This window comes from Arachis stenosperma, chromosome 2 (assembly GCF_014773155.1).
Source record: "Arachis stenosperma cultivar V10309 chromosome 2, arast.V10309.gnm1.PFL2, whole genome shotgun sequence".
Taxonomy (NCBI): domain Eukaryota; kingdom Viridiplantae; phylum Streptophyta; class Magnoliopsida; order Fabales; family Fabaceae; genus Arachis; species Arachis stenosperma.
The window spans coordinates 107,606,742-107,629,496 of NC_080378.1; the positions used below are offsets into that span (position 1 = coordinate 107,606,742).

General features: G+C 37.6%; 5 protein-coding genes and 1 pseudogene across 6 annotated transcripts; 5 read left to right on the forward strand and 1 right to left on the reverse strand.

The window, feature by feature from the left end:
• Positions 1 to 2,677: 2,677 nt before the first annotated feature.
• LOC130963429 (uncharacterized) lies at positions 2,678 to 4,898 on the reverse strand. The gene is made up of 4 exons (XM_057889548.1): positions 3,982 to 4,898; positions 3,688 to 3,883; positions 3,150 to 3,591; positions 2,678 to 3,036 (listed from the first exon to the last, which is right to left on the reverse strand). The coding sequence occupies exons 1-4, from the start codon at positions 4,896 to 4,898 to the stop codon at positions 2,678 to 2,680; spliced, it is 1,914 nt and encodes a 637-aa protein (XP_057745531.1).
• A 670-nt stretch (positions 4,899 to 5,568) lies between these two features.
• Positions 5,569 to 10,929, forward strand: LOC130958557 (uncharacterized). 2 transcript variants are annotated; one of them, XR_009077685.1, is made up of 5 exons: positions 5,569 to 5,800; positions 8,697 to 8,817; positions 8,929 to 9,706; positions 9,827 to 9,906; positions 10,678 to 10,929. XR_009077685.1 is itself a non-coding variant. In XM_057885223.1 (4 exons), the coding sequence occupies exons 2-3, from the start codon at positions 8,815 to 8,817 to the stop codon at positions 9,697 to 9,699; spliced, it is 774 nt and encodes a 257-aa protein (XP_057741206.1). In that variant the 5' UTR covers positions 5,569 to 5,800; positions 8,697 to 8,814; the 3' UTR covers positions 9,700 to 9,706; positions 10,678 to 10,929. The 2 variants fall into 2 exon arrangements, 1 of the variants encoding a protein (XP_057741206.1); XM_057885223.1 differs by lacking the exon at positions 9,827 to 9,906.
• Positions 5,840 to 8,409, forward strand: LOC130958525 (pentatricopeptide repeat-containing protein At2g22410, mitochondrial-like). Its single transcript, XM_057885221.1, has one exon. It carries the CDS (start codon positions 6,255 to 6,257, stop codon positions 8,289 to 8,291), a length of 2,037 nt encoding a protein of 678 aa, XP_057741204.1. The 5' UTR covers positions 5,840 to 6,254; the 3' UTR covers positions 8,292 to 8,409.
• Positions 10,930 to 12,517: 1,588 nt separating the features above from the next.
• On the forward strand, positions 12,518 to 15,350 carry LOC130958477 (MDIS1-interacting receptor like kinase 2-like). Its single transcript, XM_057885218.1, has 2 exons — positions 12,518 to 14,702; positions 14,835 to 15,350. The coding sequence occupies exons 1-2, from the start codon at positions 12,593 to 12,595 to the stop codon at positions 15,185 to 15,187; spliced, it is 2,463 nt and encodes an 820-aa protein (XP_057741201.1). The 5' UTR covers positions 12,518 to 12,592; the 3' UTR covers positions 15,188 to 15,350.
• Positions 15,190 to 19,089, forward strand: LOC130963430 (uncharacterized). Its single transcript, XM_057889550.1, has 4 exons — positions 15,190 to 15,209; positions 15,959 to 16,198; positions 16,401 to 16,473; positions 18,830 to 19,089. Exons 1-4 carry the CDS (start codon positions 15,190 to 15,192, stop codon positions 18,857 to 18,859), a joined length of 363 nt encoding a protein of 120 aa, XP_057745533.1. The 3' UTR covers positions 18,860 to 19,089.
• LOC130963431 (pentatricopeptide repeat-containing protein At2g03880, mitochondrial-like) lies at positions 19,088 to 22,244 on the forward strand (annotated as a pseudogene).
• The last annotated feature ends 511 nt before the right edge of the window (positions 22,245 to 22,755 follow it).

Genomic DNA, 22,755 nt, shown 5'->3' on the forward strand with positions numbered 1-22,755 from the left:
GTAGCACATTAGGCACAGGAGGTAACCCTTACCAGCCCCAGCCCTAAGCCTCTGCCCCCTAACCAAAACATGCTCCTGCCTCTCTCACACTCAGCCAGTCCGAGCTGCAGCTCCTCCGTCACTTCCGTCCAGCCACTGCCTGATACTGCCACCGACGTAATTGCGAACTTGGAAGCCACCGTCGAGGTGTCGCATCTTCCTTCCCCTTTGTCGTGCAGCAACCGTCGCAACGTCGAAGCCTCCGTTGCGCAGTAGTCCCGCCGGCGCTAGGTCTATTCCACCTTCAGCATTCGATCGTGCTCCACTGCTCCCTGTTCCCCTCTTGCGCCAGCTCTGCCCTGTTTTACGCTCCCTCAGTCTTGGTATTCAATTTTTTTTTGTAACTATAATTGAATAATTTTTTATTAAACTAATAATTTTTTTGTTGTTAATTTTGTGAACTGTGAACTATCAATTTTTATGTATATCAAAATAAAAAATTATCTTTAAAAATTAATATTGTACCTGTAAATATGATGTTATAATTTTGAGGACAAATCACTTAAATAAGGCAATAGGAGCAAAAAATTACACAAATCAGCCAAATCAAAAACTGGTTCATGAATCAACCAAGAGACATTTTTATATAGTTCGAATCAACCTAATTCGAACTCTATTTATATGTAATTCGAATCATACTGATTCAAACTACACACACGCAAACACCCACTAATTCGAATCAACCTGATTCGAATTACACACACAGTAATTCGAATCAGGGTGATTCGAATTACACCCAAGTACGCGTTCCTAAGTAATTCGAATCTGGCTGATTCGAATTACTCATTTTTTGCCTCTAGTAGTAATTTGAATTTGGCTGTTTCGAATTACACTTGCTTCGGCTATAAAAGGAGTTCGATCCAACCTCATTCGAACCACTTTTTCATTATCATACCCCACCAAATCCTAAAGAAAACGGCCCAGATTCGCTCCAACAAAGGCTCGAGCAGGATATTCAGCCAATGGGGGATAATCCGGATAGACTATATCGTTTGGATGGAGTTGCTCATATAGCCGGGGTCATCAATGACGAGGTTAGTACGTAATATTTTTTTTTAAAAGTAGGATTAAGTAACTTATTCGTTTGTTTATATACGTTATGTTAGTGATTTTGATAGTAAGTGACGTTGGTAAAGTTTGTATGTGACCGATTTCTTATGTTTTGTTAGTGACAATGTATGTGGTTTTGTTAGTGATTTTGTTAGTGGTTTATGTTAGTGGTTTTGTTAGTGGTTTTGCAAGTGATTTTGTTAATGGTTTTGTTAGTGGTTTTGCAAGTGGTTTTACAAGTAGTTTATTTTATTGGTTTTGTTAGTGGTTTATGTTAGTGATTTTGTTAGTAGTTTTGCAAGTGGTTTTGTTAGTGGTTTTGCAAGTGGTTTATGTTAGTGATTTTGCAAGTGGTTTATTTTGTTGGTTTTGTTAGTGGTTTTGCAAGTAGTTTATGTTAGTGGTTTTGCAAGTGGTTTATTTTAGTGGTTTATGTTAGTGGTATTGCAAGTGGTTTATGTTAGTGGTTTTTGTTAGTGGTTTTGTAAGTGGTTTTAATTAGAGTAAAGTATCGGCTTTGTCCCCAACGTTCGGGGTAAATCCTATTTGTGTCCCTAACGTTTAAATCGTCCTATTTGTATCCCTAATGTTTGTAAAAGTGATTCAATGTTATCCTATCGTCAATTACACATCATGAACACTTTAGTTTGAGTTTTAAAAATCTCTTCTTGAAGTTAGAATACAAATATTTGGGATAGAATCAATGGTCTACTCCGAAAAATAGCTCATCAAAAGTTGAAACTAATTCCTACAACATTTACATAATTCACTTTTCTAGGGACATAATTGAATCTAAACACAAATAGTGGGTATAATATTAAAATCGAACACATCCAAGTGAGACCTAATTGAGAATGAATACATCCAAGTGAGAATAATTGAAAAATATAATCTGATTTATTAGTATAATTGATAGTAGGATAACATTGAATCACTTTTATAAATGTTAGGGATACAAATAGGACGATTTAAATGTTAGGACACAAATAGGACTTACCCCAAACGTTGGGGACAAAAACGATACTTTACGCTTTTAATTATCTGGTCCATTATATGTGTAGCCCCAACGATGCATCTCGAGCATGCGACGGCAACAGGGCATGCGACTCGACGAGGGGTACGTTTTGTACTTGCAGATGGCGGGATTATACCATCTTGCGAGACTGAACGAGAGATGGTTCAGATTGGATAAGCCCCTTGTCAGTGCTTTCGTCGAGCGGTGGCATCCAAAGACGCACACATTTCACATGCCATTCGCAGAGTGCACGATCACACTGCAGGACGTGGCGTACCAGTTGGGGTTGCCGATCGACAAATGTTATGTCAGTGGTTGCTTGACGGATTTCCAGACATACATCCAGGGTGGCCATCCAGCTTGGGTGTGGTTCCAGAAGTTGCTCGGTATGTTACCTCCTACGAACCAAATCCAGAAGTTTGTAGTGAACTGCAGCTAGTTTCAGGAGACGTTTGGAGAGTGCCCTGAGGGAGCCGACAAGGAGACAGTCAGGCGCTATGCCCATCGTACAGTGGCCAAAAACCCTCAGGGATGGGAGGTGTGAACCCCATCCAGTATACACTGAACACGGAGCTAAGACGATACACCTGGTGGACATACGGCTGCCAAGGCGTGAGGACACGGGAAATGAAGTGCCTGAAAATATTCGCAGTCACATGTCTGAGACTCGAGTGACACCCTGTAGCTACCAAGTGAGAACGAACCAGTAGGAGTCGTCTCCGAGACGGTGAACTCCAAGTAATCTCTGTTGTACAAAGTCACTGTGAAGCACCTCATCTTCAGATTGGCCTCTATACACTTCACCAGATGTTGACTGAATTGTTGTCTGATTCCTAACTGGGCCTCTGCCTCTCCCCCTTGCGAACAAATAGTTCTGCCAACCTCCCGTAAGTAGCCTTCACCAGCGAGCACACCGGGAGATTCCTGACCCCCTTCAGGATTGAATTAACACACTCCGAGATATTTGTCGTCATGTGACTAAATCTCCTACCCTCATCCAAATGCTGAGTCCACAATGAATACTCGATCCGGTTCGCCCACTCACACATGGCAGGATCTTCAGACCGCAGAATATCAATCCAGTAATCGAATTCCACCTCAATCTTAGCATAAGCTGCATTCACAAGAAGCCTCCTTGCGTCCTTGTCCTTGAAGGTCAGGGCGAAATTTGCTGCCACATGTCGAATACAGAATGCACGGTAGGTAGTTGGAGGTGGCCAGCCTCCATCGGGAGCCTCAAGCGCAGCCTTGATGTCGTTGTGCCTATCTGATATAACCAGCAGACCCGGTTGTGGGGTCACGTGCTGCCGGAGATGGGAGAGAAAGAAGGACCGGGACTCGGCATTCTCACCCTCAACCAGTGTAAATGCAACAGGCAGTATGTTGGAGTTCCCGTCCTGTGCAATCGCGACGAGCAACGTACCCCCATACTTGCCATACAGATGGGTGCCGTCAATACTCACCAAGGGCTTGCAATGCCGGAATGCCTCAATACATAGTGGAAACGTCCAGAACAGTCGGTGAAGATAAGCTTGCGAGTCGGCGACCTAGCCCCCAACTCGAATAGGACTCGTCCTAAGGACTGCAACAGTACCAGACATCGTCAACTGAACTCCTAACACCCACCGCGGGAGCTCGTTGTACGACTCATCCCAATCACCAAAGATGTGGGCAATGGCCTTTTGCTTCGCCAACCAAACCCTCTTATACATCGGCCTGAACCCAAAGTGTGCCGCCGTCGTATTCAGGAGCACCTTGATGCTGACGGATGCATTAGCTCTAACCATTGGATGATGAATGCCGAGATCACATGATAATCCAGACTCCTGTGGTCGCTAGAGATGGACGTCGCGAGACACGTATGTGGTCCGTTGTACCGTTTTATTTCCCAAATACCTTTGCGCTGTCGGAGGCTTAGCCTAATCAACCATGTGCACCCATTCCCAAACTCAAAATACTTTCCAACATACCGGCGATAGTCAGACTCCACCACCTTGTACTGTACCCCGCGTCGGATGCTATACGTCTTCACACTTAACACAGCCTCATCTTTATCCTGAAACTGCTGACCAACCTGAAACTCTGTCAGACTTGCAAACCCCTGGCCATTTCTAGCACCAAATCCAGCAGGCTCTCCCGGAACCCCCTCCTGTCTCATGGCATCCAAGTCCAAAGATGAAAAGTGCGGAGGGTACTGCTGTGTGCCAGAGCTAGAACCACCTTCAGCCCCAGCTGGCTCACTCGCTCCAATATCATCGCCACTGTCATCAGCAATGATATCCGGCTCCACATCATCATCGTCAACATCATCTAGCAATGTATCGTCCAGACCATCCGGTGCGGCACACTGTAAAGAAGTCGGCTCAATATCCCCTATTCCAACCTCTCCGCCTCCACTACAGTTGAGATCAACAGCGAACGACGGGGAGGCGACAGGCTCGACCGGAGGTTCATTCACAGGGACGGACGAAGATGCACCAACAGGTCTGGAGCTAGAACCGGCTATGGTGCCTATAATGTGGGTATTCTTGTTCGAACTCCCCGAGCCAGATACCACATCAACTAATTTCGCCAACAACTCAGGTGTCCTAACCTCGGAAAACTGCCGACGACAATGAAATATGACCTGCAAATCCTCATCACTCTCGATCATGAAACAATCATACTTCACGATTTCTTGTAGCACTGAGATCGAAATGTGATAGAATAACTTCTTAACCCGTTTCATGCTTTGTAGACCAAGTTTCTGTAGTATAGAATTCACAAGGTCATCATAGCTCGTCGTAGGCCTCATAAAAATACTGAGAGAATCCTTATCGGTGAACTTCACACCAGATCGTGTTTTTCTCTTAATCGATCCTCTGTGATGAACCAACACTACAAAACTCTTCCCACTAGCTATTTTCTCACTCTGATGAGATCAATTCACGTCCACACCATATTTATACACGTCTGGCCCTGTATAATTCGAACTAGTGTAATTCGAATTATAGCTTGTGTAATTCGAATCAGGCAGATTCGAATTACTTAAGAACGCGTGCTTGGGTGTAATTCGAATCACCCTGATTCGAATTACTGTGTGTAATTCGAATCAGGTTGATTCGAATTAGTGGGTGTGTGCGTGTATGTAGTTTGAATCAGTATGATTCGAATTACATGTAAATAGAGTTCGGATTAGGTTGATTCAAACTATATAGAAACATGGACTAGTTGATTCATAAACCAATTTTTGATTTGGCTGATTTATGTAATTTTTTGCTCTCTTAAACTTATTTAAGTGATTTGTCCTAATTTTGAGATACAAAAATATTTTTCCTCCTTTTAGTATAATACATAAATAAATAAATACTTCTTATTCGTCCACGTATCAATGGTTCTATAATCTATAACCAAATTCATGCAGGGTTTGCAGAATTTCGCTATAAAAATGATATATTTTGCTTAAAAAAAAATACATTACCATAAAATTACTGAGATTATTCTCCTGAAGTGATTCGCACAAGTCAGAATGAAATACAAACAAAAGAGAAGAGCATTGGTTATTCCGAACTCAGAAGTGGCGACTGCTTCTATCAAACTCTGACTCCTTCAATGCCTAACTCAAACCTAAAGCTCTTGTTTTCTGAAGCTTCTTCAACCACTTTCTTCCTTTCTCTTTGTGACGCCGCACAATCCTGATTCCTTCTCTCCTTCCCCGTAAGCCCCCTTTTCTTTCTATTCACTCAGCGAACACATCTCATTATATCAAAGTCATGTTTTTTTTTTTGTTCTGCCGATAACCCATGTCTCAGTTATAAGAAAGTTGTGTTCTTTTTCTGTTTTTCTTATCAAGAGGGGTTCTAATGCATATTTCATGTATAGTATTCATTGGATTATTCACTTTAGCTTTTTTATTGGACTATGTTGTTATGTTTTGTTTTGTTTTTCCTGTGATCTTAAACCATAGTTGATGTTGTTGTTGTTGTTGATAATGCCTGCATATGTTCTTGACATCTTAATTTTAGCTTTCCATATGATTCATATTTGTTGTTGATTATTCCTATGGTTTATGTCAAAAGTGTTGTGTTTACTGAAGTTTGTCATCTACCATGTTCATGTAAGTGACAATAGTTTTTGGCTACATTCTTAAGAAGCAGGAGAAATTTCAGCCATGAACTTTCTTTATATCAGCAAACTCAGATCATTGTCTTCTTTGATCCCAGCCAAACTTTTAGGCTTTTGTTCTTGTTTACATACTCGCTCATTGTTGCCCTATGCCAAACACGTCAATTGGAACACAACCCACAGTTTTGTTCATAGAAACCCACTTCTTTCTCTCGTAGAAAGATGTAAATCCTTGATTCAGTTAAAGCAAATTCAAGCTCAAATGACCTTAACAGGCTTAATAGACAATAGCTTTGCTGCAAGTCGCCTTGTTGCTTTCTGCGCGCTCTCAGAATCTCAAACACTTGGATATTGCACAAAAATTTTATATCATACAAACGAACCAAATGTCTTTTCTTGGAATACGACAATTAGGGGATATATAGAAAGTGGAGACTTAGATGGAGCTCTTGTTTTGTACAAGAAAATGTTGCAGTATGATGGGTTGAAGCCAGATAATCACACTTATCCGTTATTGCTTAAAGCATGTTCTTCTCCTTCTCTAAATTGTGTAGGTCATACTATAGTTGGACATGTATTAAAGTTTGGTTTTGAATTTGACTTATTTGTGCACAATGCATTGATCTCTATGCTACTGTCCTATGGGGACTTAGAGGCAGCATATGATGTGTTCAATAGAGGATGTGTGAGGGACCTGGTAACTTGGAATGCGATGATCACGGGATGTGTTAGAAGAGGACTGGAGATTGAGGCTATAAAACTTTATCGAGAAATGGAGGCTGAGAAGGTGAAACCGAATGAGATTACAATGATTGGGTTGGTTTCTTCTTGTTCTTGGTTACATGATTTGAATCTTGGCAGAGAATTTCATTGTTACATCGAAGAACATAAGCTTGAGTTGACAGTTCCACTTATTAATGCACTTATGGACATGTATGTGAAGTGTGGAGACCTATTGGCTGCACAAGTTTTGTTTGATAACATGGCACAGAAGACCATTGTTTCATGGACTACAATGGTTCTTGGATATGCCAGATTCGGTTGTCTTGATATTGCTAGGAAAATTTTATATAAAGTTCCAGAGAAGAGTGTTGTTCCTTGGAATGCAATCATCAGTGGCTGTGTTCAATCCAAGCATAGTAAGGAGGCATTGACTTTATTCCATGAAATGCAAATTAATAATATAGAGCCTGATAAAGTGACCATGATTAACTGCTTGTGTGCATGTTCACAACTAGGAGCACTTGATGTTGGAATATGGATTCACCATTATATTGAAAGAAAAAATCTTTCTGTAGATGTCACCTTGGGAACTGCTCTAGTTGACATGTATGCCAAGTGTGGAAATATTGACAAGGCTCTCCAGGTTTTTCAAGAGCTTCCTCAAAGAAATTGTTTGACCTGGACAGCCATTATTTGCGGTTTAGCATTTAATGGGAATTCTTGTGATGCTATATACTATTTCTCAGAAATGATTCGTGTTGGATTGATGCCTGATGAGATCACCTTTCTTGGTGTCTTATCAGCTTGTTGCCATGGAGGTTTAGTTGAAGAAGGCCGCAAATATTTTTCCCAAATGAGCTCCAAATTCAATATATTCCCTAAGCTTAAACACTACTCTTGCATGGTGGATCTTCTAGGAAGGGCTGGTCATCTGGAGGATGCTGAAGAGCTTATCCAAAATATGCCTATAGAAGCGGATGCTGCGGTATGGGGTGCTTTATTCTTTGCTTGTCGTGTTCATGGCAATGTTCAGATTGGGAAGAGGGCAGCTATGAAGCTCCTTGAGATGGATCCTCAAGATAGTGGGAATTATGTTCTCCTTGCTAGCATGTACAGTGAAGCGAAAATGTGGAAGGAGGCAAGGAGTGCAAGGAAACTAATGAAGGAAAGAGGGGTTGATAAGCTTCCTGGTTGCAGCTCCATTGAGATCAATGGCATCGTTCATGAGTTTGTGGTAAAGGATGCATTACATCCAGAGTCTGAAATGATTTATGAAAGCCTGATTTCTTTGACAAAGCAACTGGAGCTTCTTGAAGTTACATCCGCAGTTCCAGCTTCTAGAGATAATCTTTCCTTCTAAACTAGCCTGCTTACTTGGTGTGCCTCTGCCGACTTCTCATAAAATCATGTATCTGAACCTCAACGCTACATGAATTTAACATAATAAGGTGCATTATGGCACACTGTCAAAGTTTGAAGTGTTGCACTCTAGTAATGACTTTTTTCTTAGTTGCTCCTATATTCTGTGGGAAGACAAGATCAAGTTAAAGAAATTTAAGTGCTTATGTGATATATAAAACACTTGCTCTTATATATATATTGCTATTATGTTTTGTATTATTAGTATACAGAATCAACAATACCTAAATAATATTGGTTTAAGACATTTGTAGAAATTATATTGTTGACACTTGACACTTATTTGCTTGTTTCTCCTACTACTTTATGCTACTTGCTTCTAATAGTTCCGCAATTTTGGGTTCAGGGCTTAGGAGTCCAGAGGAAGCTGACATTGTAATTTTGCCTGACATTGAGGAGAGCAATTGAGAACTGGATTCGATTCAAGATATTTGTATATCATTGCTGAAGTGGACACCGCTGAAATGGTAAGGCAGCAGAAGTGTTTTATTGCGACTACTTCCCGACATCTCCCTTAACCTTTGAATTACATTGAACCATTGATCTTTACACTAACAACAATTTTCTGCTATAAATAGGCTTCATACAAGGAGAATAGAACTGCCCAAATTCGGCTTGTGAGTTCACATAATGAGGTTTATGAACCATGTGATGATTCTTTTGCGCTGGTTGACGCTCTGCTTGCCGATCGCACTAACTTGTTGGAACATTGTCCTACAATGTGTATGGAGATTGGCTGTGGCAGTGGATATGTCATTACTTCCCTTGCTCTTATTCTTGGGTGCGAAAGAGGTGGCGTCAACTATATCGCAACTGACATAAACCCAAATGCAGTTAAGGTGACCCGTGAGACATTGGATGCACACGGGGTTGATGCAGAGTTGATATTAACAGATATCGCATCTGGGCTAGAGAACCGTCTAGCTGGTTTGGTTGATGTCATGGTTGTGAACCCTCCTTACGTACCTACTCCCGAAGATGAAGTCGGCGCTGAAGGTATTATCTCTTCTTGGGCTGGAGGGGAAAATGGAAGGAGAGTAATTGATCGGATTCTGCCTGTTGCAGACCATCTTTTGTCTGAAAAGGGATGGTTGTACATGGTCACCTTGACGGCAAACAATCCCTCAGAGATATGCCTGCAAATGAGGAAAAAAGGATATGCTTCTAAGATTATCATTCAAAGATCGACAGAGGAAGAAAGTCTACATATAATCAAGTTCTGGCGGGATTTCGATACTACGGTAGATGAGGTAACAGACCAATCCCTTATTGGGTTCCTGGGCTCCTTGCTTGCACAAATTCCTCTATTTTCTCTCTGGAGAGGCAGCAATAGTAACGATAACTGCTGATTAGAAGGTAAACTAATTGTTATTATTTAAGGGATATCTTTTTGCTATTTTAAGCATGAATGTCTTGCTATACCTTGTCTATTCAAAACCCTATAATAAATCCAGTAAATAATCATTGCTTCGCTAGGTGGGGTTAGACATATGGATCAACTGAGGCTAGCAAACTCTGTCAAAGACCACATTTTAAGAGAAAGCATTTAAAGCAAGGTTTTTTATAGGCTTGCCATGATTCTTCCTTTGTTCTATCCCTTTCAATTGTAGTGTGTTCTGCTTGATCCAATTTTCTCACAAGAGCCCCAACTTTTTTTTCTCAATTGAGTAATTTATCACAGGCCAGTTTCTATTGTCCGTCACTTCACTAGTTGCAATTTTTTGAGTTCTTTCATTTCTGATGTTATCATTTCTTTTCTTTTTAAATCACGGATCACCAATTGGTTCTGCTCATATCGTTTGCTCTTTTGGACTTCATTTCCCAAAATTTACTACCATAAAACACTGCTGATCTTATAAGCTTGGATTGAATTTTTCTTTTGACTTCACTTATGATTTGTATTTGTATTTGCATTTGCTATCACATGCAAATATGAATTTTTTTTTCAATCGGAAAAGTGATTTCTTTTCTGCAGTAAAATGCAAAAATACTCGAAACCTTTAAATACATGACTTCCTGCTTTTACTTTTTACAAGCTAATTTTGAAAAGCGATCCCTTAGATAGTTTCAAAATACTCGTAACTTTTAAAAGCTGCAAGCATAACTATATCATCTTTTTTATTTACCAAATACAAAACTAGAAGTTTGTGCTTTTGAAAAGGACAATTTCCTTTTCAAAAAGCTTTTCTAAACTAAGTTTTAATCTAATCAGTGGACATTATGTGTCCTTGTTTGTTTCATTTTATTCATTTGTGGCTTCTTTCTTTGTTCCCTATAGGGAAGAGTTAAAATTTAGCATATTGTCCTAAAATTGGAGTATACTACAGGATGAAGGACAGAGGTTGCAAATTCATTGAGGATAACACAACATAATTAGCAGTTATAGATGGATGAACTTGCTCAAGATCCAGTTCTTCTACTTGGCTGGCCAGACACCACAAACAGCTGATATTTGTTTGTAACTTTAGGCATTTGTGTCAGCATCTTCTAATCAATAGTTATAAATATTTTGGCAGAATCACATTTTAACTTCCAATAAATGTATTATTACATAGTTTTATATAACTTTTTTTTATTTTCAAATTTCAACTTATGCATAATGTTGTTAATAGGGCTGGCAATGGGTAGGGTAGAGTAGGGTTTAGACTCTACCCTGATCCTACTCGTGGGTTGAGAATCTCTCAACCCTAACCCTACCCACACCCTAAAGTTCTAAATCCTACCCGCAGAAACAAAAAATTTTTCAAATAAATATAAAATTCAACCATTCCAAATTTCACACATATTAATAAAATAGAAAATAAAAAACTAAGTTCAAATTAAAATTAAAAACAATAAATTCTTAAAGAAATTCAACATAAAATTACAAATAATATGATCATTAACTGGTTTAGTGATTATTTCAAGTTTTTATAAGAAGAAGATTGTTAGGACAAAACTCACTTTTTTCACTACATACGTAACTTTTACATATATATTATATAATATATTAAGGATGCAGGTTAGATAGGGTAGGGTATACCCTAAACCCGTACCCTACCCTACCCGCAGGCAAATTTATATCCTATCTTATCCTATCCATAGCGGGTCGGGTAGACAACCCTACCTGAATGGGTTGGTCTGGGTTGAGTACCCGCGAGTAGGGTATATATTGCCAGCTCTAGTTGTTAAAGTGACTTAACAAAATAGAATAAAAGTCAGAGTCAAGCTAAACATTTTCTCATAAAGCGATTCTATATCTCCATCTCACACGTTCCTCATATTTTCTTTTCAATTTGGTTTATCAAATCAGTATGAACTATGAAGCCCTTTTTGGTAATTCAACTTTATTAGCTTTATGACTTTATCCATGAACTGGAAATAAATTTGATGCGTAATGTGAGGAATGGACAAAGTAAGAGTCAGAGCTTGTAGGAAACGGTATTAAGAGTTTAAGATAGTTAAAATAAGTTATTCCCCTTTGGCAAATGGCAATCTATTTTTTATTTTTTTCTTTTTTCTTTTTGGTTTTTTGAAGTATCTCCAAGCACACACACCAAGAATCAAGTCGAACTAACTATACTCCCTGCGTAACAGCCTAACTAACTCCACAACTAAATTTTAAGTGAAAGCATTTAAAAAGTAAAGTTTTTTACTTATGTTGAAATTAAGCTCTTATATTATACTTATAAAAAGTATAAAACAATGGAGTTCGTCTGATTAATTATAATTTCGGACATTCAACTTGAGAGCTAACCTGTAGAGTGAGAGCTTGAGGTGGTAGATGATAGTTGAAGAATGTTATTAATTAATTAATTAATTAGCAATTCTGCAGAAAAGCTTATCTCAACTTTGATGCTAAATCACAATCAATCTATCTATTTTGTATTTATGAGTGGATCCTATTTTTTTAATTGCACTGTTATTTACGGATAATGCATTGAATAATTAAGAGGAACCTGCACCATATATATATGGCATAGTGCACAAACCACAAAGTCAAGTAGCTAACTGGTGCCCGTTTGACGCGTTCATTATGATTCCACAAGAACCAATACTGTCACTGACTTGTTTATGGAATATAGTGTAATCTCTTTGGATCGGATCAAAGCTTCCAAAGTTGAAAGTGAAAGTGAATGCATAATTTTCCACATTGAAGCCTTGTTTGTGCATGCTTGGCAAATTGGCAATGACATATAAACATACACACTCACTTAATTTTCCACATTGAAGCCTTGTTTGATTTCTTCCAATATACATATAATGCTGAGGAAGTGTAGTAGTAACTTTGCTTTGCTTATTATAGCAGTAGTGCTTCTGTTTTCCACCACAGCCTCTTATGTCATACTTCCACCCAACAGAACTGCCATGGCAGCGGCTTTGTCTTCCTTCAATAATTCAGAGAGACAGGCTTTAATACAGAGTGGTTGGTGGAGTTATTACCACAATCTCTCAAACTCAAATCATTGCTATTGGATTGGCATCTACTGTAAAACAGCTGGAAGTGTTTCAGCGATTGATGGATCGGTATTGGATATTAATTCTAAATTTTTGCTTCTACAGAACTTGAATCTCACCGCCTTTCCGAATTTGGTCTCTTTGAATCTTCATGGAATGGGGCTTTCTGGAAGCATCCCAAAAGAAATTGGTACTCTCACAAAGCTTGCTGGTCTTGATCTATCTAATAATAATCTTCATGGTGAGTTGCCTTCAACACTTTCAAACCTCACTCAACTTGTAGAGATAAATGTTTCTTTTAATTCTCTTAGTGGCATCATTCCTTCTTCTTTGGGTCTATTGGATGAATTGGAATACCTCACTCTCACTTCAAACCAAATTGAAGGTTCCATACCACTAGAACTTGGGAAGGTGAATTTGAAATATCTCAACCTTGGATCAAATCAAATTGGAGGTTCTATACCAGCACAAATAGGGAATCTAACAAGCTTATTCGCACTATATCTTTCCAATAACTCCTTTTCTGGTTCAATCCCCTTTCAAATAGGAGCTTTAACTCAGTTGCAAGAGTTGTACTTAGAATTCAATCAGATTAATGGTTCTATTCCCTCACAATTTAAAAATTTGTCTAATCTACAAGTTTTAGATCTTTCTTATAACAAGTTGTCTGGTGTTATTCCTCCACAACTTTTTCTACTTGCCACCTTGAATTCTTTACTTCTCTCATCAAATCAATTGTTTGGTTCAATTCCATCACATATTGCAAACACAAATATTTCATATCTTAATCTCTCTCACAACAAGCTAACAGGGCCTATTCCATTTCCTATCCATACTTGTTCTTCCCAATTGACACTAGATTTAAGTTACAACTTGTTGAATGGAAGCATAGTTTCTCAAACTGGTTGTGTTGTTAATCTGAACCTTAGTCATAATTCTCTCAGTGGTGACATCCCATCTACCTTTAGTGTGAATTCAATGATGGAGAGTTTGGATCTCAGTTATAATAATTTCACAGGTAAACTGCACAAGGAACTTGCTAATCTCAAATACATAAACCTTTCATACAATTCTCTTGACTTTTCTCAGGACATTGATTATTGTTACTTTCAACAAGAGTCATTAATCGGTTGCAACACACCAAACTTCGCATCCTGCCATTCTACCCCAAAAACCATGCTTCCACATACCAGTAAAACTAAGCACCTCCTTCTAATAGCTCTTCCTGTTACATTCATCATTCTTTTCACAATTCTGGCAACACTGTTGTGGGCAAGACGTACGAAAAGTAGAAAAATTGAGGTGGAAAGAACATCAAAGAATGGAGACTTGTTTTCTATATGGAACTATGATGGGAAAATTGCATTTGAAGATATCATTGAAGCAACACAGGACTTTGATATCAGATATTGCATAGGAACTGGTGCATATGGTAGTGTATATAGAGCACAACTTCCAAGTGGCAAAGTTGTTGCAGTGAAGAAACTTCACCAAAGGGAGTCACAGAATCCTTCTTTTGACAAGAGCTTTCGCAACGAGGTAAAGATGTTAACAGAAATCCGCCATAGAAACATTGTCAAGCTCCATGGATTTTGTCTTCATAGTCAGTGTATGTTTCTAATTTATGAATACATGGAAAAAGGAAGCTTATTTTATGCCTTGAGAATTGATGATGAAGCTGAGGAGCTAACTTGGAGGCATAGGGTGAATATACTTAGTGGAGCTGCTAATGCATTGTCTTACATGCATCATGATTGTTCCCCACCAATAGTTCACAGAGATGTAACAAGCAACAACATTTTGTTGAACTCAGAGTTGCATGCTGTTGTCTCTGACTTTGGCACCGCTAGAGTTCTTGATCCAGATTCTTCAAACCAAACCTTGAAAGTTGGAACATATGGATATCTTGCTCCAGGTGAAGTTATTTCTTAAAGAAAAAAAAAAGAATTGTAAAATGTTTTGATCTTTACTTAATGATACTTTAATTAATGCGTAATTACATATGAGAAATCAGATCTGTTGACAATTTCCATGGTTTATTGCACAGAACTGGCATACACATTGAGTGTGACAGAAAAATGTGATGTATATAGTTTTGGAGTGGTGGCGTTGGAAACAATAATGGGAAGACATCCAGGAGATCATATCTTGTCTTTGTTCAACTCTTCTAACAAAAACATAATGGTAAAAGATCTCTTGGATTCACGCATCAGTTTACCATTATGTCAAAAGGATGCTCAAGCTATAGTTCAAGTGGTAACATTGGCATTGGCATGCTTGCGCTCTAATCCAAAATCAAGACCATCAATGCAGCAAGTGGCTCATCAACTTTCTAATTTCAAACAATCATCACTGTCTTTGCCTTTGTCTGAAATCACAGTCCATCAGCTGATAGCTTAGAGATGTACTTTGTTTCAGTTCAGTATGGACTACTATGCTCAATCAGGAAAAGCTTGATCCTCACATTGCTGCATCTAGTGTTCATCTGGATAGCATCCTTAGTTATTTTGGCTTATTTTAATTAGCTTTGGTCTTGTAATCTTGAATTTCAACTAAATAATGTTAACCGTTTTGAGTTTTTATATATCATCTGATATTTCCATTTGCTATGTTTCTTTTTCATCTCCAAGTTTTAAATCTCCTTAACTCTTTACTAGTTGTAAACTATATATTTTAATTGTAGCCTCAAAAGGAATGGAAAAGTTTCTATTCTTATATTTCAGACCATAGGTAACATTTATAATTGGACTTAACCTAAGCTCAGTTAGTTAAGTGGAGTTAGTTATATGAAGAGAATGGTATAAACTAGATTAATACCCAATTACCTCCTAAATCAGGTAAGACAGCAGCCTTTCAGCACATTCAGAGTGAATCTCACTTTGAAGTTACGTGATTCTGAAATCTGACCAATATACACATACTAAGTAAATTAATCTAGAATGAGTCCTTTTATTTAAGGTGCTAATGTTAAAAGTGTATATTAAAAAACCAAAATATAATTAATCGATTAAAAAATTATAACCACATTTTAATTAATTAATTTAATAAATAATTTTAAAAATTATATTTATATTATTTAAAATTAGTTAATTAAAACTAAATTTAAAAAATCAATTTTTAACCTATTAACTAAAATCAAAACCAAATTTAAAAAAACCCTCATTTCAAAAGCCACACTTCAAGTCTTCACTCTTCAACGGCTCTTCCGGTCTTTCCCTCTTCGAGTCTTCGCCTCTTCTCCTCTGTACGCCATCGTCAACAGCTCTTCTCCTCTGCCTCTCGCCGGAGCTTATCGGTGGTTCGTCGGACCTCTCCCTCTTCGAGTCTTCACTCTGATTCGCGCCTCTATCTCTCTGCCTCCGTTCCTCGACCTCCCATTCTTGCCGCCGGAGTATCTCTTCTTCAATTGAGGTAAGCCTCCTCCTTGCCCTTGGTTCTGCCATTAGCGTCTTCTGAATTCTGAGTTTTCTCCTGAGTTTTTTCTGCCGTGGCATCTGGGTTTCTTCTATTTTGTTCTGTTTTGTTCTGTCAAAGAACAAGTTTTCTTCTGTTTTCTTCAAACGAAACCCTTAGTTTTGGATGTGCTCTGATTTTGAACCATTGCATAACCCAGTTTCAGGAAAGATAAAAAGGTTCAGATTTTAAAATCTCTCGGTGTTGAGCTCTTCATTTCAATGGACCCTGCTGTAAGTTTCTTCTTCACTGTGGTTCACTTTATGATTGGTTAGAACTTAATTAATTTGCATGAATTAATTTGATTGGATCACAGCTTTTCCCTTTGCTGTGTAACTAGATTGTGTTTGTTGTTTGTATGTTGAATTAGTAGATTGCTGCTAGATTAGGAAGGGATTGAGAAAGCAGGATTGGTGATTTTTGGTAAAATAATCCTAACAAAGTTCATCAGTGACTATAAGAATTCAAATCAGAGTAGTCCTTATCTTATTTTGTTTGTTGTTTTCGATTATTCTTGTTTGTTCATATAGAAATTTTGGTGATTATGTTTCCCATTTTTATGATCCTAATACAAAGTTTGTTAGGAAAATAAACTGTGATTGGTGATTATTCCTGTTTGTTCATATAGATAATGTGTGTGGGACAGAGGGTTATTTTGGGTGCATATGATTAAAAATAAACTGTGATTGTTTCAACTCCTCTGTTTGTTTTATTCCACAATTTGTGAAATGATTGGATCGTATGCTTGTGTATGCATTGAGGCCCTTCCTTTGTACTTTGCTGTTTTTTGTTGTTTGATGAAAGAACAATATATTACAAACAACACATGAATCATAATTGATTAATTGATGAAGAAAGGAGATAAAGTGAAAAATGGGGCATTGAGTGGGTTGAGTAATGTCAAGCTAGAGACGAAGAAATGCGGGTTAGTTCAGTGGGATGGAGCAGATATGGCAAAGAAAGTAAAGCATTAGAGAAGTAAGATGGGTGAATTAGATATTTTTTAATGCTCAAGAGGATTTTGCTGGAATTCACTGATTCTCTTTTATTTTTCAGATTGGAAGAATTCACTGCTTGATTAACTCCTATTTGCTATCATCTACAATTTTGCTTGTTGAGTTATCTAGCAGATTTTTTTATGAGCATTCTATAATTGTGTTCTCTTCTGTTGGTAATTTTATCACTTGCTAATCCAAATATCCTATACTTGAGCTTAAACAAGTGTCTTCACTCTTCAGTCCAAATATCCTTTTAACTTAAACGCTTATGAATGAAATGATAGTAGAGTCCCAATAACACACTTGATTATGCTGATTTCACTTTGACCATTCCAGATATTTTGCTCTTCGGCCCAGCATTGCTCCTTCTTTGTATGCTTCTTCCATGAAAGATCTTGTTACTGTATTTGTAGACTAGGAAGGTTCTGTTTTTTGTACTTTGCTGTTTTTTGTCTCACTGGTGGGCACTCCATTTTTGAGAGTTGATTAATTGATTACAATTAATTAATTTATAGGTGAATTTCATGCCATTAATTAATTTGCTTTGGTGTTAGCGTTTTGCAAGCATGGTATTGGTTATTATAATTTCTGGTTCAAATTGTTTTACATTTTGTATTTGAAAATTTAGTTGTATTTTCTTGTCTATGCATGCAAATTTCTGCCATGAATTCCATTGCATTGTTTGAAACTCTGATTTTTTCTATTAATCAAATTATTCTCTATGTTACTAAATTAAGCACTGATTGAGTTGCCAGCATACAATTTAGGAAATGTTTTGACCTACGAGAAGACAATGTGAGGAGTACCTTAACTATTCTTTTTGAAAGAAGAATATAATAACTAAAATGAGATATCTGGCACTAAAATGATACTAATACCAATTTATAAGTGTCAGTGACAATTATGATTGATTTATCTTGAATTTCATGGTTCAACGTAAGCGAACATTGCATTCTGCATTAGGAGTTGTAGTTGTATGTAGCATATCTGCATATGAAAGTAACATCAGCAGCTTAGGGATATCTGAATCTAGAGATGATTATGTATCATTTCTGGTTAATAATTGATATGATAACAAACACACCTAACCTAGGATTTGTGGGATTTGGTTATAAGATGGCCTGGATAAATAGTAATAGTAGGTATTCATCTCAAACCATAGGACCCCACCTTACAATTCTTTTTTTTTTTTTTTTTGTCACTTTACTTGGAAACAGTCATATTGTCTTAGTATGTTTTACCTATTCATTGACTGAATGTTTGATTTTTTGTGCTTTCTCTTGAAAAATTAAAAAAAAAAATAACCTAGTCTATCATGTACTCCCTAATGCCTATTCCGTTTTATCCTCTTTTTATCCTTCTCTTTTCTTTTTTCTTTTTTTTTAAATGAAAATATCGATCTCAACTTTCTTATGTGATGGTGTGTGAATATGTAACTTTGTTATGTTTTGTTATGTAACTCCATAAGATATAAGCATACCTTATTTTTGTATGAAATGTGTGTGCTTAAAGCTTGTTATATAGAAAAGAATAACCTTCCACGCTAATTAATCAGATACAGTTTCTCATTTTGCATATTTACCGGGAAAAGGTGTTTTGCTACCAAGTCACCAGACACTAACCTTTGCATCATGAAGAAAGATCTCCGGACTTTGAATCTCACTTTCATTTCCCTTGATTGGATCTGCTCTTAGCCACAGCCTCAGCCTCAGCTTGCCCATAGATCTGTTTATCAAAAGCATCTAATGGTAAAGACATCCAAGAGTTTTGTTGAAGCACTGCAACACATTCTCTCTTGTTGGAAAACGTGCAAACATTGTGAAGCTTGCTTCCCTGTCTGGTATTGTGAAGTAATGCGTACCCGGATAAAACAAGGGTGCCAGAGAAAGAAGTGGCTATGCACAAGTTCAACTCAAACGTTATGCAGATTTCATATAATCCATGCCACCCCTTCAGGCTTATACCATTTCTTCATTGTATCTACACCAGCACGACATCTCATCAATCCATTTACCATTCGAATCAGCTTCTTAATGGGTTGTCAAAATCTGGCCGAGTGGATGATGCCCGGAAATTGTTCGACAAAATGCTCCAGAGGGATGAGTATACTTGGAACACCATGATTTCCATTTATGTTAATGTGGGAAGATTGGCTGAGGCAAGAGATATTTTTTACCGGTTTTCAGGAAGAAGTTCCATCGCATGGTCCTCCCTCATATCTGGGTATTGCAGATTTGGGTATGAAAGTGAAGCTTTTGATTTGTTTAGGTGTATGAGGTTGGAGGGTCAGAATCCAAGCCAATACACTCTGGGAAGTCTTCTGAGGGCGTGTTCAGCATTGGGTTGGATCAAAAGTGGAACATTGATTCATGGGTATGTGATAAAGAACGGATTTAAATCCAATGTGTATGTTGTTACTGGACTGGTTGACATGTACGCCAAGTGCAAATACATTTCAGAAGCTGAGTTTCTCTTCAAGGGGTTGTCCTTTGACAAGGGAAATCATGTACTGTGGACTACCATGGTCACTGGTTATGCTCAAAATGGTGATGGCTTTAAGGCAATTGAGTTTTTTCGGTACATGCGTAGGGAAGGGGTTGACTCCAATCAGTTCACTTTTCCTAGCATAGTGACAGCATGTTCAGCAGTTTCAGCTCATTGTTTTGGGGAACAAGTGCATGGTTGCATTATAAGGAGTGGTTTTGGATGCAATGTATATGTTCAAAGTGCATTGGTTGATATGTATGCAAAATGCGGAGAATTTAATAGTGCAAAAAGAGTGTTGGAAACTATGGAGGAGGATGATGTTGTTTCATGGAACTCTATGATAGTTGGGTGTGCAAGACACGGGTTTGAAGACGAAGTTCTAGCCTTGTTTCAAAAGATGCATGCAAGGAACATGAAAATTGATGAATATACATTCCCATCTGTCCTGAACTGTTGCGTATTAGGACTTATAGATTCGAAATCTGTTCATTGCTTAATAATCAAGACAGGGTTTGAGAATTATAAACCTGTTAGCAATGCTCTTGTTGACATGTACGCCAAAACTGGGAAGCTAAGTAGTGCATTTTCAGTATTTGGAAGGATGCTTGAGAAGGATGTTATCTCATGGACCTCTCTTGTCACAGGCTATGCACAAAATGGTTTGCATGAAGAATCCCTTAAAACTTTTTGTGACATGAGAATTGCTGGAGTCAGTCCAGACCAATTTATTTTTGCGAGTATTCTGAGTGTCTGTGCAGAACTGACTGTTCTAGAATTTGGTAAACAAGTGCATGCAGACTTTATTAAATCAGGTCTTAAGTCATCATTATCAGTAGATAACTCTCTTGTGACAATGTATGCAAAATGTGGATGCTTGGATCATGCTGATACTATTTTTATTTCAATGCAAGTCCAGGATGTAATTACTTGGACAGCTCTTATTGTTGGTTATGCACAGAATGGGAAGGGAAGAGAATCCTTAAGAATTTATGATGCTATGGTTTCATGTGGTACAAAACCAGACTATATCACATTTATAGGATTATTATTTGCTTGTAGCCATGCCGGTCTTATGGAAGACGGTCATATATATTTCAGCAAATGAATAAGGTTTATGGTATAAAACCTGGCCCTGAACACTATGCCTGTATGATTGATCTTTTTGGACGCTCAGGAAAGCTTGATAAGGCAAGAGACTTACTAGATAAAATGGATGTGGAGCCAGATGCAACTGTATGGAAGGCACTCCTTGCTGCATGTAGAGTGCATGGGAACTTGGAATTAGGTGAAAGAGCAGCCACGAATCTTTTTCATTTGGAACCAAAGAATGCAATGCCTTATGTTATGTTGTCTAACATGTATTCCGCAGCTCATAAATGGGATGAAGTTGCAAAAGTTCGAAAGTTGATGAAATCAAAAGGAATAGTTAAGGAGCCTGGATGTAGTTGGATTGAGATCAACGGCACGGTACATACCTTCATTTCTGAAGATAGGGGACATCCAAGGGTGGCTGAGATTTATTCCAAGCTTGATGGAGTTATAACACGAATTAAGGAGGCTGGCTATGTTCCTGATATGACTTTCTCTTTGCATGACATGGATAGAGAGGGAAAGGAGGCCAGTCTTGCTTATCATAGCGAGAAACTGGCTGTTGCTTTTGGAATTCTTGCTTCTTCACCAGGTGTCCCAATTCGGATTTTCAAGAATCTCCGAGTATGTGGAGACTGCCATTCTGCTATGAAATATATATCAAAAGTTCTGAATCATCATATAATATTAAGGGATTCAAACTGCTTTCATCATTTTAAAGGAGGGGAGTGTTCTTGTGGGGATTATTGGTAGGAATAGGATTTTCTTTTGTCCTCGTACAAATCACTCATGCAGCTTCAAGGGGAACTTATACATGTAACATCTAAATCTTCTAGAGCTTGTCTATTGTGAAATTGTCATGATGATATTTTGATCATTTACCCCACAACGATCCTACTTGTACACAATATTGTTACTTCATGGACATTTGAATCACTTTGGTTGTCTCATATATCTTAAAAACAGAAGCACCACTACAGTATATTGTCCTGCAAGCCCGCGGTGGTAGATATACTGTGAAACCTGGTGAGTCTCTGTTACATACCCTGGAGAGAGAGAGAATGCTGAGTCAGCAGCAAAGGCAGCCAAAAAAGGAAAGAAAATAATCCTTTTACCTTATCATTATTCTAGAAGAAGCAATAAAGAAAAGGTTGGAATAATAGGGAAGGAGAAATGTATAATCATAAGTGACAATAATTGATGATTGGATTAGTCAGTAGGAGTTGAATGCTAATTATGATAATTAATTTGAGGGAAGGCAATAAAAGGAGGAGCTTATTAGATGAGAGGTAGAAAAATATTTGGAAAGGCCTAGACTAAGAGAGAAGAGGACTCTCAAAATTCTTCTATTATCTTTTACTATTCTATTGTATTTCTGTATTTCCATTAAAATAAATACCAATGTAACAACTGGTATCAAAGTGCTGTTATTCACATTGTTAAGATAATCAAACATTCAAACTCAATAGTTCACTTAAATTTTGTGGAGCTGATACGAGTTTAAATAAATTTGAATTGCAAAGCTCAATAGTAAATTAAAAAGAGATTGCCAAAAGAGTTTGATTACCTTGCGAGCTACTTCATGTTCTCTCTTCCTAATTCCTGATTTATATACATAGTTTACTGTATGTGTAACATTATGTATCCTTGTTTATTTGTTCCATTATATTTTTTTATTTGTGGTTCTTTCTTTATTCACTTTTCAGTGTTAAAATATTTCAAATACTTGATTATATTGCATGGTGAGTGAGAGACTTCAATGCGAGTCATGTGTCAAATTCTCTATCAATTGAGTTATATTTACAAAGAGAGAGAATTGCTGATAATAAAAGTAATTTATAACTAAGGAATGTGTGTCTATCTTTTTTTAATTAATGCCATATCACAAAAGATTTTAGTATTTCACCTAAACTTCATGTTAAATCCCAAATAATCTAATAG

Coding starts and splice junctions, on each gene's coding strand:
- LOC130963429 (XM_057889548.1), bottom strand. CDS start 4,898: ATGAGGCCTACGACGAGCTATGATGACCTTGTGAATTCTATACTACAG. Junction 3,884..3,981: donor GGTATTTGGGAAATAAAACG/GTACAACGGACC, acceptor TCCAATGGTTAG/AGCTAATGCATCCGTCAGCA. Junction 3,592..3,687: donor CGATGTCTGGTACTGTTGCA/GTCCTTAGGACG, acceptor CTATGTATTGAG/GCATTCCGGCATTGCAAGCC.
- LOC130958525 (XM_057885221.1), top strand. CDS start 6,255: ATGAACTTTCTTTATATCAGCAAACTCAGATCATTGTCTTCTTTGATC.
- LOC130958477 (XM_057885218.1), top strand. CDS start 12,593: ATGCTGAGGAAGTGTAGTAGTAACTTTGCTTTGCTTATTATAGCAGTA. Junction 14,703..14,834: donor ATATGGATATCTTGCTCCAG/GTGAAGTTATTT, acceptor TTTATTGCACAG/AACTGGCATACACATTGAGT.
- LOC130963430 (XM_057889550.1), top strand. CDS start 15,190: ATGTACTTTGTTTCAGTTCA. Junction 15,210..15,958: donor ATGTACTTTGTTTCAGTTCA/GTATGGACTACT, acceptor TCATTTCAAAAG/CCACACTTCAAGTCTTCACT. Junction 16,474..18,829: donor TCATTTCAATGGACCCTGCT/GTAAGTTTCTTC, acceptor TACCGGGAAAAG/GTGTTTTGCTACCAAGTCAC.